The sequence below is a fragment of the Zonotrichia albicollis genome, chromosome 5 (assembly GCF_047830755.1).
Source record: "Zonotrichia albicollis isolate bZonAlb1 chromosome 5, bZonAlb1.hap1, whole genome shotgun sequence".
NCBI lineage: Eukaryota > Metazoa > Chordata > Aves > Passeriformes > Passerellidae > Zonotrichia > Zonotrichia albicollis.
In genome coordinates, this window is record NC_133823.1 from 62,797,113 (window position 1) to 62,817,814 (window position 20,702).

The 20,702-nt window shown below is 37.6% G+C and overlaps 1 protein-coding gene across 15 annotated transcripts in view; it reads left to right on the forward strand.

Annotated features, from left to right (window-relative positions):
* Positions 1–20,702, forward strand: part of INPP4B (inositol polyphosphate-4-phosphatase type II B) — a 266,205-nt gene that overhangs the window by 49,305 nt on the left and 196,198 nt on the right. Inside the window, exon 1 of one of the 15 annotated variants that reach the window (XM_074541862.1) lies at positions 19,644–19,725. The exons of the other annotated variants lie outside the window; for them this stretch is intronic. Coding sequence (XP_074397963.1) covers positions 19,659–19,725 — 67 coding nt within the window. The 5' untranslated portion in view covers positions 19,644–19,658. Of the gene's footprint in view, positions 1–19,643; positions 19,726–20,702 lie in introns of those variants that run through there. 15 annotated transcript variants of the gene reach the window in all.

Sequence of the window (20,702 nt, forward strand, 5' to 3'; positions counted from 1 at the left end):
CTGGAGTCAACCTCTTGTAGAATTAAAATGAGATTCTGAAATTTATCAGGTAGAAATGGCAGCAGTCACCCAACCAAAGATTAGGTATCCCAAGCTCTTCTTGGGGGAATTATTCTCTCAACATTTAGACAACAGCAGAAAATTAAAAGGGGGATGGTTTATTTTGGCTTGTTACACCCATGCTCTCACTGTTCAAGCAAATCTGTTTTCTTCAGGACACCTTGAAAGGATGTTCACTAGTTATGTTTGTGGACTTTGCAGGTGACGAATGGATAGATAAGTTTAAAAAAGAAATAGAGAGCAATCTGAGTAGTTACATATTATCTGGGATACAAAAAGATAATTTTTCTTTGTGAAGAGATAATAGAAATATTATAGTAGGCTTTAGGAATCAGCTCTTCACATGATTTGGCTGTCTGAATTCATAAGAATACTGCTATGCTAGTAGACTTGCACTGTAGGGAAGAAAGATGGTTTCTAATGGCCATGACAATAGCTGGGAAATCACCTCTGGAAATCGACATATACAGATCAAATAATGCCCTGGCACATGGGACTGAATTGCTGATCCCAGACCCATTTCTTTCAGTTTTAGTAATAAACCAGCAAAATCCAGTGCAGTGGAAAGACCTCTGCTCCAATATGTGCCCCAATGTAATTGCAGTCCGTCTTTCCTTCCTCCAGCCTGCCCCTGTGGCATTCAGCTGAGCTGTGCCCCTTGTCTTCCTTGTGTGGGTAAATTAAGGCTAGTAATTCTCAATGTAGTGAAAATGTGCAGTAGGCCTAATCTGCAATATATGGTACAATTAAGAATATTTTACTATTATGGACTTGATATTTTTAGGTCCCCAAAAGCGCCTAAATATCCCTTTCTTCTATTCCTCTAAGCCTCAGCTAAAGTGAGAGAGTAAATAATTTGAGTAGAATGGAAACTGTATTCTAACAAAATGTTGCTTTTCAAACTTTTCCAACAGTGGTATGAACTCTGTTCCAAGTTCGGGCCAAGGGACAAATACAGGGTTTTCTACTTTCTTTTAAGATGGTGCAGATAATTGTAATGAAAGTGCGAGCTCTGCAGGCTGTTTTTAGCGTATTTATTGTAAAATCATTACCAAATTCTTATGTTACTTTTTCATTAACTCTGATCATTTAGGATAAGTTTGTTCTTGGGAACTGGCAAATGGAAACCATGATCTATTTGTTTAACCAGAGCAATTAATTCAAAATTCAGGCTTTTTTTATCCAAGAGCAACTATTTGAAGAAAAGGGTAATATTCTTTTCTCAACACTGGAAGAGTTGGTATCTCATGAGAAAAATCTGTATCTAGAAGAGGGAAGAGTGTGCATGGCTGGAAGAGAACCTGCTCCAGGCTAGTGGAGTTATTTCCTCTGTATAGAAAAGAAACTTAAAAAGTAGTTCTGCTGCATTCAACAGCACTGAGCCTTAAGGGGAATCCAAGTGAAACAAATGAGCTTTTGTTCATTTTTTGTAACTTCTGTGAATGTGAAGATTCTTTTTCACTGTATGCAGTCCCAAAGTTGTATGCTCTGTCTTGTCCTTGCTGGTCTTTCAAAATGGTGAGCTATTAAAATAAGTAACGTCTCCACAACTACCTGGAAGGAGGGTGTCATTCTCTTCTCCCTGACAGCTAGGGTGAGGACAAGAAGAAACAGTCTCAAGTGGTGCCAGGGTGGTTTAGATGAGCTATTAGTAAAAATTTACTCACCAAAAATGGTAGAGTCACCGTCCCTGGAGAGATTTAAAAGATGCGTAGATCTGTGTGCCCCTGTGGTGCTCAAGGACATGGTTTAAGTGCTGGATTAAGGGTTGGACTTCATGGTCCTAAAGGTCTTTTCCAGCGTAAATGATTCTGTAGCTCTTAGTCAGTTTAGTTTTTCTGACCTGGATCAGAACAGTAACCACATCTGTCTTGTAAAGTGTTGTAAATTACATAGATATTTCTTTCAGAAGTGATGAATTTCTCAGTTAGTTTATGTACCTACTTCGATTTTAAAGAAAGAATTGCCTTGTGTTTCTTTCTACATGTGTTAGTGGAGAGTTCAAAAGCACAAAATAGTTTTCAAATGGGTTTTGTTACTGAAACTTCATCTCTGTTTTCAAACTGTTGGTTGATTATATACATGGCTGCCTAATGCATCTGCTCTATTGGTTTTAGGAATTTGGATGTGACTGCCTGTCCCTGATGCCAGACACTGATGTTTGCTATTTCTACAGCTTTTGTGTAATGCAGCTTTCTGCAACATTTGAAAATTATGAAATGAAATAACAGAAATTAAAATTAGAATTGCTGTACAGAAGAGAGCAAAACATAAAGTGCTTGATAATGTAGATTTTGCTTATTAAAGAATATGTTTTAAAAACCCCCAAAGCCCTTAAACACATACCAGATGACTAAGACTGTTATTAAAGTTTTTTGAGTCTATAGAGCTACTTTTATGTTGTGATTGTGTTATTCCCCAGGTCAAAGCTACAAAACAGACAACTAGAAAGAAGATTTCAGCTGTCTGAGAGCTTTAAAAGACAGACGGGCAGTCACTGATGGTGTGAAATTTCATTCCTTAAACACAGCAGGAGTATAATACTCCAAGTGAAGCAAGAAATTCTTTGATTGTTGAGTAATGCCAAATTTCTTGTAGCTTTTTCTTTGTACTACAAATGGTTATAAGGATATTACTGGCTGTTTTTCAGGGGTTTAGCTGCAGTAAATCTGCTATTTCAGGTCTTTTTGTTCTCCGTTGAAGACTAACACCTTCAGACAGGAAAGTGTTAAAAACTTGTAGTAAGTTTTTTTGCAGGCAAAGCTAACTGTTGCCTCTATGTCTGTCTGCTCCATTTTGAGCAAATCCCCAAGTTTCAGCCTGTTGGGATTCACAAGGAGGCTGAAATGTACATGTTGAGGAAACTCCAGAACTGAACATGGTGAGGCAGGAAAAGCTTGACTTGTGCAGTAAATATGCATAATTTGGGTCATGGGACACACCAGACATGTTCATGAATCCTTGCCCTGCCAGCTGTGCAGGGCAATAATTAGTACAATAATTTTATTTGACTTTTCAGAGATGGCGAGCTAATAAGAAGTGAAACTCAGGGGGAAATTGTGGCCATTGGTTGAGATGAGATCTTTCTCCACTGTCCTCTGTCACCAGGCAGTTCTTAAGGTCAGGCTTCACGTGAGGTAATCAAGTGTGAGATGAAATCACTAGCAGCAGTCACAGAGGAGGTGAGATAAATGTTCTTCCCCTCTCGCTGCGACATCGAGTTCACTGTGCAATGGTTCATGAGGACCCTGCTGATGCGAGAGATGATGCTGGCCAGTAACTTTTTCATTTGGCAATAACTCCAGTGTTCTGCTTGTCTGCCTTCAGCTTTCATAGGGGCAGGACCTGAGTGATGCTTCTGAGTGTGAGTAAGTGGCATGGTGGCCTTTGGAGTGCATAAGGGACAGTACCATTGCATGCATTGGAAAGCTGTTTTTCTGATGCTCTACATTCATTCTGTTTTGATTGCAGATTCCTCTGCTTTGTTGGCAACATCCCACATTGAACTAGTATGTCCTTTGAGCTGCATCAATGGTAAAATCTTGGGATGTAAATAAAAAGCATGTTTTGTAGTATTTATTTGCTTAGGTACTAGAATTGAAATGCTTACCTTGCAGGAGTTTTCAATTTTGCTAGTAACTTGTTTTTGATGGGTTATGGAGTTTTATGTTGACCATAACATAAGTAGTTAAGGTAAAATGGCCATAGAATTTGCAATTATGTGAATTAAAAAGTCCTGTGATGAGATGATTAAAGGGGGAGTTGCCTGCATGTGGAAGTGTAGGCCAGCTGTTTAGTAACAAAGTTGAACTGTTCCTGTTATATACGTGAAGGAATGAGAGAGGTTCTTTACAGTAAAAAAAAGTTATTCAGAAAGACAAAACCATTAGATCAGAGCTGTATTAGCTGGAGGTACATTGATGGAATGGTAGGGTATTATGCAAAACTGTGGGAATAGAGCTTCAAATGCTGTTCACCCAGCTGCCATGGAAGTACTGTAAGGAATTATGTTTTACACTTGCTTGCTGCTCTCTTTTGGGTATGGGAATTAAAACTGGGCCCCTATGTGCCATTCAGACCTGGACAAGGGGAAAGTGGCTCATTGGAGACTGGAAACTGCATGCGGAGATTGGAATGCTCAAATTCACTCATTGAAGCTTAGGTCTTGGAATGGAAACTTTTTATTAAGGCCAGCCAGTAAGACATCCTTTTGGATCTGACTACTATTTTTAATGAGGCTTGGGGGTTCCAGATCCATTTAAGACTTTCTGTATACCACTCCTAATGAAAGACTGCGTGGAAATCTGATTTTGAAACTTTATGGTAGTGACTTTTTAAACTTTTTTTTTAAAAAACTCCAAACCTGAGGAAGACTTCTAACAGCACAAGCAAAAAGCCTTCTCTGAAGCAAGTTCATTTATTATGAAATTTTATTGTGTTTTTATTATGGTACTGCTTAGCACTGCACTGTATTGTCAAATTTCTGAAGTGTTCTATTTAAATTGAAGTCGTAGCCAAAGGGAGTCTAAATTATGTGAATATTGTCAAGACCACTGTTCAAACCCTAGAGGAATTACTGCTTGCTTCCTGTTGAGAAATATAATTTAAAATCCACGGCTTCAGAAAGAACGGAGAGACAGCCTGCATAAGAACCTTTTTAAAAATTTTTTTTCTTTTAGAAAGCCTTAACTCATACAGAGACAGAAATCATGTTAGTCCAAGTTTCAATTCAGTTTTCTTTTTTGACTGTTTTATGTCCTCTTTTAACCTATTTTTGATGCTTAAGAAATGCTCTTATTTTTCTGCTTAGGAAAATTCTTCTTTTTTTCATCTTAGAGATGAATACTATTTTTTTGGACTACATGAGGAAAATGAAGGTATTTTGTATTTAATGGCTTTCTGTAGAAATCTAATTGGATAATGATTTTGTCTTCATGGGTAAAAACTGGACATCACAGCTCTCTCCTGGAAAAGACAGATTATGGCTTTATCCAAAATTTGACCTGTGAAATGAACTTGTTCTCAGTGTAATTCCTGAGTCACTGATGAATTGCAAGGGACACATTTGACCCACAGAGGTGGAGCTGGCAGCTGAAAAACCTGGAATAAGCCATCATATTTCTCAGTATACCTTAAGATTGTTTTACTTCTTAATTTCATCCTCTTGGTGTTTGTTTTGTTTTGCTTGTTTTTGTTTTGTGATTGTTTTTGACTGGTTGGCTTTTTAATTTTTTTTTAATTTTTAAAGCATTTTTAAAGCATTTTCAAAGCTCAGTGTCAGTGCAGAATTCAGCCTAGTAGACATGGTTTCTCATGTCATCATTGGGTCACTAAGCAGTGTAACTCTCTATAAATACAGTTTTTAGTTAAAAGAGAAATAGTTCATATTCTCAAACAAATGCATTTCATGTTTTCAAACAAATTTTTACTTCTTAATTCATCCTCTTGGAACAATCCTTCTCATCAATTAGTACTTTGCACAGATCTTTTTTAAATGAGAATTACAAAACTTGAGTCTTCTAGTCAAATACATTCTTTCCCTTTCAGTTTCTTGTTCTTAATATGTGGATTCTTCTATATGTGTGCCAAGCATGTTTTAGCACAAGTAATTTACATTTCATCGAATTTTTTAAAAGTTCCGTGTTGAATATTCCAAAAGTTCCGTGTTTAATATTCTGATTATTTTCCAGTTTTGGAGGTGGGGTGCTGCTCACCCACAACTTAGGGCTGGTGTTCCAATTATGCCTTTAGAAAAGGAAAGGAAATTTGTTTGGTTAACAATATTATATTTATATATATATATATATATAGATATATATATATATAATATACTTGGTTAACAATATTATATTATATAACGATATTTGTTTGCTTCACGATATTATGATTAAAGTGGAGACTTTAGTCTACTTTATAGTCCAATGTAACTGCATTTCTAGTACCTTTCAGACTTAGAGGTTTTTTTAAGTATAAAAAGATCTTCAATGAGTAGCCTAAAATCCATCATATAAGTGGTGAACATATTCTTAATCTAATTTAAAAGGCTGTATGAAAAAGAATGAAAAAATTAGTTTAAGTATACCTTAGGGTATTTTAGATGCAATTTTCAGGTCATTTCCATAGTATTTCAATGCAATACATTTCTAATTGTAAGACTATTTTTTTTCCCCCAAGGGAAAATAATATGGTCATAAAGTTCAAGCACTTTACAAAGATTCTCACTTTTCTTTCGAATTGCTTAAATTAGGTTTTTTTGTCTGATTGTTGTCCTGTGAGTGTTCATTCATGGATGTTCTATTTACTTCTCCTTTGTAGTTTTTGTCCTACTGAGTGTCTTACTGATTTTCGAAGCAGTTCCCACCTCAGTTCTGATGGGTTGATGATCTTTTAAGAGAAAGGAAAGGACAGTATATTTTGGGCCAGGAGAAGAGGGAGCTGAAGTGAAAAGATCCCTTTAAATAGTAGGAAAAACAGTAAAAGGAATACAATGGAACACTACTTGAATGGTCAAAAATTATTTTTCTGGGGCAGAGAGCTGCTTTAAGGGGCATGAAAGGAAAGTTTCACTACTCTTACAGCTGGGAAGAGTGATAAATGTCCTGCTTACCTATCATCAAAAATGTCACACAAATCAGCTTCCATAACAGTGCAGCTCATTTAACACTTGTATACGAGTTCTTGCCATTATTCGTAATCCCTAAACAATAGTTCTCACCAAGTACATTTATATTTTATGCTCTATTCCCATAGGTGTGTTTTCAGGAAAAAGCCCTAGAACAGTATTTTAACTCTGTGCATGTGTCTCAGTTGTTTTCCTGTTCAATGTGAAAGTGAATTAATTGGTAGCCTATATTAATACTTGTTTGCATAAGGAATGCATGATTTTGATGTGCTTCTACATGGATTTGCTAGCTATCTGTTGGATTAAATATTTAATATATTAATTTCTGGCTGCAGTTGAATATTGTCCCAGATCAGCGCAGCTTCTCTGAGTTGTAGGTCTATCTAGAGATTATCCCTTTGTTAAAATTACTGATAGTATTTTAATGTCTGTTCTGCTCTTTGTGGTGTTCTTCTGCAAGAAGAGATTTGGCTGTGCATCACAGAAAACTTTTTGTATCAAGTTATGTAAAACTAGCTGAAAAGTTATTCTGTAGCTGTACCCAGCCTAAAAAGTGCTGCTAGGGAATTCAGTGTTTTCAGCTGAAGAAGGAGTTTACAACAATGAGTGAATAGCCTTTCACACCAGTTTTTGCACATGGAAGATCTACACTGGACTTCAAATTGGGATTCCCAAGCCATGTAAACAGCATTTTTCCTGGTAAAGCTGCTGGCAAAAGACAAAACAAAACTCAAAACCCACACCATTAAAATGGCATTATGGGATAACTGAATTCATTATTGGTAAGATATGAGGATAACTAATTTGTGTTCTAGATACCTGGATACACTTATCAATTGCTTTTTATTATGATTAAAGCTTACTTATTTGAGTCCTGACTACTTCTTGTTGGTAATGTCTCTGAAGTCCTGCCTTGGAAACTGGAGTGTTCTAACACAAAATGCTGAAACAAATTGGCAATACTTCTCCAAAAGATTGTTAGGCAGAACAGACCTTAGGATTGAATGTCTATAGGTATATGTTCACAGTTTTTTTAGCATTAACTTCTATTAAGTTTGAATTGCAGGACTTGAGCGTATTTGTCTATTTTTTTATCCTCCAAATTTCAAATTCATTTGAAAATGTTATGCTTCCAGGAAGATAGAATCCATATTGGCTGGCTTCACATGTTTTGCTCAGGATTACTGGATATACTTTAGAGAAGCCTCTTACTTTTGAGCTCAGTACAGTATCAGCTATCTTGTTGAGTGGTTAAACTGGGACACAGGGAAATATCGGATGCTTATTTACAAAAATAGGCCATAGTTTTCAGGCCCATTTTCAGGGCGGTTTTTTTAGTAGTATTATCACCATGTGCTACATGTTGGCTGAGGTCACACTGCAGCTGGGAAAGTATTTTCTCTTTTTATTGAACTTTTAAGTTGGTTTTTTGTTGTTCACATAAACATTGGTTTCAATTCATTTGAAAGACTGAGTTCAAATACAGGAAAGAAAAGCAGCAGTATTTTTTCTTTTTTTCCTATTTGCTTACCAGAAGTTAAGGTCAACTGTCATGTACCTACTTGTTCAGCACTAGAAGCATCCTCGGTTTTGTGTGGTTCCCTGCTTGAGGAGGGTGGGAATATTTACAGTGGTGCTGTACTAAATTCATGAACTAATGAGGCACTTGCAGTTCATTCAGTTTTGCCTTCCTATGCACTTGTTGTGGGGTACTATTGTCAAATATTCTGTAATTTGGAGTGACCTCTTTATAGGTGTGCTCCATTCATTTCTGAGACTTGCAATGTTTGCAAAAATATAATCAAATTGTCATGCTAAACCTCAATAGATTATGTAAAATTCACTGTGGCTTGTAAGGGACTTGCATAAGGGACTTCCCCCAATTATATGAAAACAGCCCAGTTTGTGAGAAGATTAGACCTTGTTGCTTTGGGCTGAAAAGGAGTTATATCAGCTATCAATTGAAATGAAGTTTATTCTTTTGAAAGCATCAGCTGGATTTTTAAAATGACTGTTGTTTTTGAATTCTAAAAGAGGTGCTCTTTTCCCAAATTCTGCTTTCTGCTCTGAACTTGAGTTGTATATGAACATTTTTCTCTTCTTGTGAGGAGAAAATGACTATTATCAAAATAGTAATTAAAAGGAAGAAAGAATGGAATGCCTCATCTCAACTTCTCAAACAACAGCTCCTGCTCCATGGTTTGCCAATTCTCATGTGTTTCAAAAACCTCTTCTAGATTTTAAATCCTTTATTGGTCCAAATCTGTCTAGAAGGAGAACTTCTCTTTAGGCTACTATGGTATATCACTTGGATCCCTCTACAGCAGTGGCAGCAATTCTGCTTTGAGGTTTTGAGAAAGCTGAAGGACTCCTTTTCATTCCATTCATCCTTAATATGATGTGCAAGATAACAGTGCAAGTTTTATGTTGTAGATAAAGTTTTCTCAGGTGGAGGGGGGAAGACAGCTGTTAGTCTAGATAGAAAAAGTAATTAGATTGTAGGGATACTAAAGGAAGGCAGGTCTGTGACATCTCTGAGCTAATTGTAGGGAAGAGTGGTAGTAGAGCAAGTGGGTATTACTGAAACCTGACAGTCTCTGAGCTGATGGCTTTATGGAAGCTGACTCTTGGGAGACACAAGCTGCTTGATGAGCATGCACCTGGCTGGTGTTATATATTTGCAGCATTATAGCAGTGCATTTGCTAGGTGGGACATAGCACATAAAAAAGGGACCTTGTTGAAAATATCTGGAGACCTCTCTCTCTTTTCAGACAGACCTGGGTCCTGCTGTCCTTGCAGCTGAACTTTTGCGTGTGTTCCACATCCAGTGATAAGTTGTTGGAATGAGGTCTGACACATCTTTTCACCAGTTGTCACTAGCCCTTTGCCTAACTTGAGCTGTGGTGATCATATTGCCTGTAGTGATTGCTTTCTCAAGGACTGAAGTTGTCAAAGAAGAAAACCCTTAGGTGCTATAAAAATTAGCCAGCATCTCAAACTGCTCAAGTGGAGCCTTGTTGCTGAAGTAGTTTCCTCAGAGCATTTACTTGACTCCTTCCTAGTGGTAAAGGTCGTTAGTAAAATCAACAACTGTCCTCATGAAATAACCAGAATTATTTTTCTACTGGCTTGAATAAGGACTCTGCTTTCTGTTTGCTGCCATTCTACTATTTTAAGCTGTCTCTTCAATTTTGGACGTCATCAGTAGCACAGGCTCAAGTCCTGGAGTTTACAGTTACCTTTGGGGCTGAGGTTAGTTTGGAGTGCTATCTATTGATTGCACCACTCAAAGTGTTGTGGATTTTTTTTTCATTTGAAGATGCTGGTTTTATTCTATCACCTAAAGATTCAGTGAAATGGAATATGTTATGGGTTTTTCTCTAAGAATGACAGAACTGAGGTTTCTATATTATGGGGAGTCTCTAAACATGAGCAAAGCACAGTTAGTCTTGAAGGATCTGGAGAGCTCTCATTCCAAACATTGCATGGAAAAGGATTTTTAGTTTATTATAAAACCTAAGCCTTTCACCACTGTAGGTGGTGTTTGAATGTACTATCTGGGATTTAGGTCCACTACAAAGAACGATCTTTATCTTTAATCAGACATGTCAGTCCTTCTTCCAGTCTCAGCTATGTTGCACTGCAGCATCCTGGTACCCTATAATTGTCAAGTTTAGCGCTGGCATGTGTTTTCTTGAAGTTAATTGTTGTTTCTTGCAAATGTTTTGGGAGTTCCCAATGTTAATATGGTGATTATTTCCTGATGAAAACCAGGTCAAGCCAAAAGCAGATTGCAAGCTCGCATCACCTTGCACCAAAATGAAACTCTGTGTGTGTTCAGCTAGCAGTGAGGCAGATGTTCCTTGAATTTACAACTTCTCACAGCCAACTGGATTAAGAAGTACTTTTCTGCAAGGTCCAATGTCACTGAAACAGCTACAACTGCACTGTATATTCAAAATATGCTGGCATCTGTGGTGAAATTAGAGATGGTGCTTATTCCAGCCAAGGGTAAAAGGCATTGGGCAAGGGTTTTTGTATATTCATGGGCTTTTGTTTTGTTTACTTTGTGTTACTTGGGTTTTTTACGTTCTGTTTGCCCAGAAAAGTTTGCTCAAACTACCTCAAGGTTATCAGTTAATTGATGATGATATTTTAATATAATATTTGAATATTTACTGAACTTGAAATACATAAATTTAAAGCCTATCATATCCAAGTTGACAGGACATATTTAAATGGAATGCCAAATTGAAATTTTATTGGGAGAGAAGCCAGAAAATGAAGAATTATAATTCTGATATGGACTAAATTGAAAATCCTGCTTGCTTTGTGTCTGTACAGTGCTTTTGATTAAGGAATCCATTTCTTGTTTATTCGTGGGTTTTTTTTCTGAAAAATTCATGGGCTTGAACTTATGCTTTTACTTTAAAAAACAATAGACATTTCTAAGAGATGTGATAACCAATAACATATGAACAGGGAGTAGAAATAATATTTTTTCTAACCCTATACTAAGCTTGAAATAATACTGATTTATCAGTTAATTTTAACTGATGGTTTAAATCTGTGGGTGAAGCAGGGCAGTGAGCAGATTGACATTTTGTTGCTATTAAAGGAAAATAAGTCATCCTGCTCCTTGAATTCACCCTTGGTCACAATGGTGTGGTTCTGTGCCCATTTCTGTGTTTCTCCTGATGGTTTTTTGAATTGATTTGTTCACCAAGTTACCAGAAAAAGCGTGTTACTGGGTTAGTTATCTTCAGGCTAATACTTGATATAGCTTATGGCGAGTCTCGTGTACGGCAGTGAAAGTGGCAATACAGGGGGAGAACAAAAACCCTAGATATTGTGATACATCTACATATCGATGGCAATTAGACTGGCACAGCTACCTTTATTCCTTCACCCTGAATTTATGGGATTTTGTGGCAGGCTGCTCCAAAATTCCTCGCTCCAAATAAATCTCTGCCATGGCTAGTTTAAGAGCCTTGTAAGTCATTTCAAGGCCTCTTTTAGATGTTTAATAGTGAGTGCTTTGAAGAAATGAAATCATAAAAGGGTAGGATGGTGTGGGCTGGAAAGGACCTTAAAGATCATTCCATTTCAATCCCTCTGCCATGGGTGGAGACAATTTCCCCTACAAGATTGCTCAAAGCCCAGTCTAACTTGGTCTTGAAAAATTAAAATGTAAACACAGATTGAGTGAAAGATAATAGATTACATACTAGAGTAACTAAACGAGCTTGTAGCAGTTTTAAACACAGTTTAACTGTGGTTTTTTTCATTTCTATGTGTTGCACATTATAGTGCTTTTTTAGATTGGGTGTAATTTTGGAGTTTGAAGCTGTGATGTTTGGCTCTCTTACAGGTATAAGCTGGAGTTTTGGCATTAGAAGAGTTATGTAGCAGTTGCTTTGGTGTTGTGGTAAAATAAGTGCTAACAGAAAAGCAAAAATAACTTGGTAGAGAATTTAACAGCTTAAGTAATGAAGGCCCTACAGGTTTTTGCCACTTATTTCCAAAATGTTGCCCATTAATCATGGGAAAACAATCTGTAGTAAGTATTGTAGTATTGCCAAGTATATTCTTACAGAACTTGATGTGCTGTAGTTTAATTTCTCTTTTTGGCATCTTACCTGTTTTAATAGAGTGATTTTTCTCCAAGTGTAATGTACTAGACACCATCTCTCTGCACCCAGTTTGTTTTAATTCAGAGGGTTCTTCTGGAGATAAAAACAGTTTTCTCATTTCGTCATATATGATCCATCTTGATAGAAATCATGGCTAAAAATAATGATTAAATTTCTAGCTTTTGGCTCCTGTTGCAGCCCATTTGCCCAACACAGAAGAGCAGGAATGGGAATAAGAGACTTATCCTAGAATTGTCTGTCACCATGTGGAACTGAAATGTGGCCTGATTTCCCACTAATCTGAAAATGAGGGTGAGCTTATTTGTTGACCTTGTATGTGATAACTTACCTTTTTTATGCAAAATAGGGTGTTTGGGGATTTGTATTTAATGAGGCCAGAACTGGGTCAAAATTAACACCTAGAATGGAGGGAGCGTAAAGGCTTAACAGGAGCTTGCATCCGGCAATGCAGAAGCAGTGTGATCTCAATATGACAGCACTTTCTTCTACTTCTGCCAAGTCATATCAAGTTATTATTTAACCCATTGTGGAAATGCCAAGTGGGACCTTTTTCTTATCTTTTCACATTTTGCCTAGTATGGTCTTTGATAACTGCTTAAGGGCAGAAAATTCTGTCTTTGATCTAGGACTCAGAGGTTTTTATTCCTAGCAGCATTTTATTGGTGAATGAAGATGTTAACACATAACTGGTGCTGTTTTCTTACTGCCTTCTTGTGCTGTTGTTTAACCCATCATAAATAATCTTTCAGAACAACACTGTCTTTGCAAACTAGCAAAACATGTACAGCCATGACAGGGATAGCAATTTTAGTAACTTAACCCTTGAGTTTTAGGCACAGTTTGTTTCAGTTTATGTACTGTAGTGTGGGATCTCAGGATCTGAGTCCTGAGATGCCGGGCCTCTGAGACCACCCTTGGGGGGCCCGGGAGTCCTGGAATGTTGCCAGAAGTGTCTGGTGGCAGGACTTTGACCCTACACGGGAGACGACACCTGTATGAAGATAAGAGGACTTCACCGGGGTGAATGGCGAAAAGATTAGCTAATTAGAGGGTGAGACACAGGGTTTAGGATTTATGTACAGGGGGGTTTAGAGGAGTAAGATGGAAGAATTGGGGTGTGTCCTGTCCTCCTTCTTCTTCCTCTTCTCCTCCATCTTCTTTGGCCATGGTGGCACTCTTGGATTGGTTATTACTGAGAGTGCACCCAGCAATGAGAATAAATGGTATTGGGGAAAAATGATAAATATTGTACACGTAACAATGGGTATAAAGATACGTGGCGGTCCGGAGGACGGCACAGTGTGCTCATGGCTGACTGCTGAGCAGATCTCTGTTCGGCTGAAAGAACATCTTTTAGATAAACAATTAATAAACATAAAAACCGAAAGAAGAACTGAAGCCTCTTCTCGTCCTTTGATACGCGGGCTGCCCCAAGGCCACCTCGTGCCTTTTCAGGCCCCTCAAACAGCCGAGATAAACCGGACACTGTAGAAAGGTGATTTCACAATGCAATTACTCTAAAACACACCACTTTTTCCTGGCAAAATGAATGTTGTCATTATATCTATGTATCAACTCACAGCCATTATGTCAAAGTGAGGGGCTCATATAGTCAGTATAGCTTCATTTAAGGCTAAAATTCTGTTACACCCAAAGCATTAGTAATGATTTATTGAAGTTTAAGGAGTGCTTGGCACTGCTCTCAGGAAGGTTTATCAGCAGTGGCATTTGTGCAGAGCCTGGAGCAGCTGAAAGGAGCTCAGTCCAGCTGCCTGCAGCTGCTTGGGCATGGCAGCCTGTCTTCAGGCTGTGCAAAGTCCTGTCTCTGTGCTTAAAATCTGGGATACTTAAAATAGGCTGTTTAAATCCCGTGTTCGTTGTGCTGGGATGCTGGATAGTAACTGCAATAGGAAACCAGGGAACTCCTCCTGTTAGATCCAGCTCTCTGTAGAGCTGCTGTGCTGCTCTGGAGCTTTATGTGAAAGAAAAGCCTGAGTCAGGAAACTTCTAAAGGCATTCACCTCAAGCTGTGTTTTTTGCCCTTGTCTGCCAGTAAGGGTGCAGCTCCAGGTACTACTTCCTTGGAAGGTGGTGCTGCTTGTACAAAATCCTGCCATTTGTTGCCTTGTTGGTTGTGCTGATGCTGTTGGTTGTAGGGCTAACTTATACTTAGAGCAGATCCACCAAGTGCTGGAGGGATGTTGTTCCTTCTTACAGAGAATGATTTCACCAGCTGGAGGTCTGGAGTATGTGCACACTTTAGGACATGTCCATAGTGTGCATTTCCAGCTTTCACTCTCTTATATTTGCAGAAGATATGTTTTCATTTTAATTGTGGGTAGATGTATGTTTTAATAATAAGCTTGTCATAGAAATCATATTTCACAACATCTACTGTACTTTGAATTAAGATCAGCTTTTCAAGTAACTTCGATGTCTTCAGAAATGGCAGGATGGTGAGATTTATGTTCCCCATTAAACACTTTACATCAAGGCTGAATGAGGCAAACTTTATTTACATCATTGCCATTCTAGACTCAGATTCACCTTTGCCATTGTTTCTTTTAGAGTTCCGCTGCTATAAAGTCTAAAGACATGATGGATGGTGGTGCCTGAGGATAAAGTATGTGAAACTCTTTTTTGGGGTGCTATATTAAAAAATCTTATTTATTAAAAAAAAAAAAACTTAAAAAACCCCTAAAAGTAATGTGGTAGAATCAAAACATTGTATAAAGTTCAATTTCAGATAATACATATTCAAAAGCTGTTACAAGAAGCTAGAAATTGACACAAGAAATGTAATAATTTGGGATTAAATTACCTGGGATAGTTTTTATGGCATAACCAGGCAAAAGATATTTTAAAAGGTTGGTATGGAAGAAAATTATTATTTTGGGTTTCCAAGTAAAAACAACACATTCTGCTACATTAATATGGCTATGGAAAAGTTTATTTATGTTTTACGCAACTAAAAAATGGATATAAGAAATGTCTTAATGGAAAAATTCTGTTCTTCTGTTCAACGCTTTTCTGCTGTGTTCTTCTACAGTGCCTGTGTTCTGAAATCAAGAGCTGTGATGAAAAGAACACATTGACCTAGGCATAAAAACATTGCCTTTTCTCCTAAAAGCAATTTTCCTGTATAAGTGCTCATTAAAAAAACCAAAAAAACAGAGGGGGTAAGGGGCCCTTTATGGCATGTGTGTTTCTTATGAGCACATATGTTTCCAGTGGTTTCCGTTTTCAGAGCTGGGATACCAACACTGTTACTACTGATGAAAGAGCATGAAAGAGTGAGCCTTGAAAATTTAGATTGTGTGTGTGTAGCCTTGTGGATGTGATACTGCTGCTTAACATTCCTAGCCAGTGTATTGGGTTAAATTCTAGCTGCATTTAAGTGCTCAATGTCTTTCAATTTATTCACAGCAAAAGCGTTTAAATGGTACCTGTAGTTCTCATATTTAATATATCGATGTGGATAAGATGTTCTGGAAAGCTGATTTTCTTACTGAAGGTCTTCCTTGTGTGAGAAACTTACCTGGAGAGAAGTTCTGTGGTAAAGAATGAACAAAGACTGGTTGTGCGGATCCCTGACAATTGTGAGAAAGATTAGTTGCAACAAGCCTAATTTAATTTTCTCTTCTTCAGAAATTATTGTATTTGTATTGGGGCCTTAGAGAGACATTACAGCTACCAGCTGAAGAAAACTTAAAGTGCTAATTTTGGTTTATTGATATTAGAAAATATAGTTACCTAATTTTGTTTTAGTTTGAAGTCCACAGCAACGTGATAAAGACAAGCATCAACTTAGTGGAAGCTGTTGCTTTCTATGAAGTTTTTTGAGTTGAGGACTAGATTGACAAAATCAACATTGCACAGCTTTATCCTCTGTTTTGCCTCAAACTCCAGGAAGATGAAGGCAGTAGAGGGTCTGGGGCTTGTGCCCCGTGAAGACTTAGGGATACAGGGCTCCAAGCCTGATGTACTCGGGGAGTAGAGAGAGCTCATAGCTGCAAGCTTCCCTAGAACAGGAATTTGGAAGAAGTCTTTAGGGCTACTGGAAAAAGGGGGAGAATCCCCCTTTTCCCTTAAAATTCTAGGGGAGAAGGAAATGGTGTTCATTCCCACTCTGAGTAGAAATCCGGGACCAGTTGGGAGTGGTATTCCTTTGGTTCCCTGACAACACAGATATGAGGTCATTCATCTCCAGGTCCTGGCTGGGGGAGATTTAGTGGTGTTTGACCAAGAGAACTGAAAATGCAGCTGTAGCAATGTTACTGTGTCAGCCATATAATTCTACCAGGTTGTCTGTAAGCTCGCAGTGTCCTAAAGTGTAGCTGGGCTAGATGTGACAAAACAAAATGGTTTCATTATTCATGTGTGTTACTTTGAAGTGTTCAGCTGGTGGGTTCTCCTCACACCTTATCAAATGTGATTACACATTACAGCATCTCAGTGTGATAAACACGCCCTTCTGTAACACTGAAAAGTCACTGTTAGCTGCTTTGACGTATAAATTATTAGTAATGTGATGGATGTAGTGGGTATGGAAGTCAGTGTTGTAAGTAGCTTCACAGGGTTTCTATCCAACAGAGTGAAAATATTGTGCTAATTCTTTAATGTGTTGTTATTTTAATATACCCAAGATTGTTGCTTGCCCTTTATGCTGTGTCATTTTGATCCATTTCCTGGGGAATATCTAATACTTCATTCAGTGTTTAGGGCACAGAACTTACAGTGAGATGGTGTATGAGACAATAAATGCCTTTTTGAGGGTGGCTAAATGTCAGAGCACTGATGAGGCTGCTAAATGAGAGAACTGTTAGTTGAAGAGGTTTTTTTTTGGGAAGCATTTTTCTGTTTTGCTCTAGATGGAAAATAGACTAGTAAATGGAAGCAGGAGAAATAATGATCTATTTATTTTAGATTGAGACCATAAACTTTGCTGCTCACTAAGTGTGTCTGTGTGCAAACTGCTTGTAAAAGTCTGTCTGGAAGGATTTGGCAGCATAGCACAGGAGAACTTATTAAAACCACAGAGGAGCAAATGTGTAACGTCGTGTCAGTATCATACATGTACCTGTTTGCAGGGGGATGTGTGCATGTGTGTTTGTAGTGCTTTGTGGACATACATCCTTGTGTTCACAGACAGCTGAAAGCCATTGCATAGATGGGAGCAGATTTGGAAACAAGATTACTATAAAGAAAAAAGGAGTTGTATGTGGCTCTTTTGGGGAGTTGGTGTTTGGTTTAGGGAGGGTGTACCATGGCTGAAATTTTCCTTAGTCGCTTATTATGTAGTCTGGAAAGTTTTTGATTTACTGTTTGAGAACAGTGCTAAAACTATGACTTCTAGGGCTTAGTTTTTTTCTTCTCTTTTTTATACCTGTAATTACACCTTCAAGTTGGAATATGAAGCCCCTATGAAGGTTATAGTTGGCTCTGTAAAGGGTTTCTAAGCAGTTATGTTGCAATAAACATTGACATTTCCAGAACACTGTACAGCTTCATCATCTTCAATCCAGTGCTTTCAGCTGCACTCTTCTTTTAATAGTAGTCATGAATGTGCTTTAATTTTATGCTGAAAAATCTTTGGGGAAACTTAATTGCTGTTATCTCTACTTCAGCATTTGACTTAGTTGTTTCAGAAACTGTAAACTGCCTTTTTATGACTGAAGAAGGAAAATGCAGAAGGGCTCAATAATGGCTATTGAACCTTAACTTGCTCATGGTCATGCATTAAAATCACTGTTTTTCTGTCTGTGTGACAATATGTTCCCTTTAGAGCAGCCCAGTCTGAATAATTTTTCAAAGAAATCAGTTTACAAATAGTTTCTAGATAAGACAGTTTATTCTTAGTGTACTACAGCTTGTCTCTTGAATTCTGGTATGTTTCAATACAACATTGTGTGCTCTTTTCCTACTCTTCTGTTTCATTTTAACCTTTTGTTTCCTTTGGGTGTTGATTTGTGTTTAATAACTGGGTTTGGTGTGCTCATTTAGTAAGTGGTAAAAGGTTAGAGACAATAAATAGAGAGTTTTCAAGGAAATCCTTTTTAGACTTTCTGAAGTGTTATGTGTTCTGTTTCTAGTCAGCCTTTCAGTCTTGTATTGAATTGTCACAGTTTTGGTCGTGAAAGACTGTATCACTATAAGTAAAAGGTCCTTTTGTGAGAAAAGCAGGATCAAGACATCCATTTGAAAATTAACCTGAAACCCTTGGCAAAAAGTTTGGGTCTTGTTCTGGTGGGCCAAATAAAGCAGCATAGATACAGAGAAAGGGGTAGACAAGAAAACTTGTGCCTATTAGGCAGGTGTTATAAATATGAACTGTTTTATGAAATCATTCAGTAAGTGGCAGATATGTCAAATCTAAAGTTCAGGATTTTTTTTAAAATTGCTGCACAACATGAAAAATATTTTATCTTTAGGATCACTTGGAATAAAGTGCTACCTGAGGAAGGAGTGCTAAAACATGCATTTGCATTAATCCCTGCAGAATCTCTCTAAAGTTGAGAATGAGCTCTTGACATTCATATTGGGAACCTGGTATGAAGGGTGTGTATGGGTGCATAGTCTAAGGGTTATTTGTTACTAGATGTTCAGGACAAAAAATGGATAATAAGAGTTTTAAGGGAAAAAATATTAATCCTGAGGGAGTGATTGATAGCTTCACTCTTCTGAAATATGAGTCACACTTAATAAATAGAAGAGTTTGCATCTTGTCTGCAAAGCACTCATGAAAAATTATAGTGGTGACTTGAATCCTATTGCATTCAGCAATAGGTCCATATCATTTAATGTCACTTGAATTTCATAGCCACAGACCATATTCGAAATTTCAAGTGCTGATAAATCCATCCCTTTCAAATAAAAATGGAGGAGAAATGCCTTCTGTAAAATTATGTGCTATTTTGTTCACTTGTAAATATCCTGGTCTTTGAATACAATCTGACATTTGATTCAACCTCGTTAGAAAATATGAAAGTTTGAATGAGCTGGGCTTGCCTAACTTGCGTAGGAATGAGGTGTCATCTAAACTTTTGAATACTGGAAGCATGACAAAAAACCTCTGAAGTTACTTTTTAAAGTCTCCTGCAGGGTCTTTTCTTACAGTTTACTCATTTTGTAACTCATTGATCTGAAACAGGATGGCGCAGATCAGTAATTAAAGAATGCCTTTGTCCATCTGCCTAGTGCCTTTATGCTTTGTGTGTCCGTGTCACTTCAGGTGTGAACAGCCAAACAGAAGGGCTTCCCAGACAGGTTCCAAATCCTAATGTTTTGCCATCTTTGTTTCACAGGGTTCTGGTGCCTCTGAATGGTAATCCTGGAGTGCTTCTGGGTAGCGGAATTCAGGAGTAAAACAGATGTTTCGGTAGTTCTCAGTAATTAGGACATATCTCAACGTGTTCAGTGTGTCACTTTCATTTCTGCCAACAAAAATGAAAATAAAAAACCCTAGGCACTGGAATTTTGCTAGAAATTTAACTAGAATATATCCTGCTGTCTGTTGGATGCACACACTTAAATACTGGTGGTCTCTGAATTCATGCCTACAAAGAAAGTCGTAAAATCAAGTGAAAGCCACGTCATCATGTTTCTCTGACAATAAATAGAAGTTTGAGATTCTGTTTTGTCAGATACCTTGTACAAGATGGGGTTTATGTTGATGCATAGTCAATGCATCTTATTCTTCAATAACTAATCATTGCTAAACTCCCTATTAAATGACAAGTTTTCTGGTTTTCTTACCTCTTACCAATTCTTCATTCATAAAATTGTTGAAAACAGCAGAAAACATAGCTATCTCTTATAAATCAGAATCCTTATTTAGGGGAAAGATTTTATTTGGAGAAAGTGCTGACAGTTTTCTCTGCAGGAGCCGCTGAATTAACCATTGTATTACAATTTTTTTTATGACATGAATTCTTTCTGATACCTCTGCAGAGTTTTGAAGTCCTTAGAACAGTTTGCCATTTTTCTGTTAGCTGTGATGGTCTAAGACCAGAGGTAAAAAAGTTAGGCTGCATTTGTGGGCTTGATGGATACATTTAAATTCAGTAGAAGCTCCTAACATCTTTTTATGTGCCAAAATCTCCAGCTCGCTTCTAAGAAAGTGTTGCGTTAATTACACTGACTTTTGTCCTCACCTGCTGAAGTGATTCATAGTGGTTGATCGTGTTTGAGAAGGCAGTGACTTAAATTATATTCATTGTGAAATTTATCTTTATCGGGGTGGTATTCTGAGGAGTAGCTCAAATCCTTTATCTTTTGTAGGGAACAAAGTCATATATTTTGTACCTGGTGTTGAGGCACTGCATCCAATAGGATTTCTTTCTGGGTTTGGAAGTATTGCTCTCCT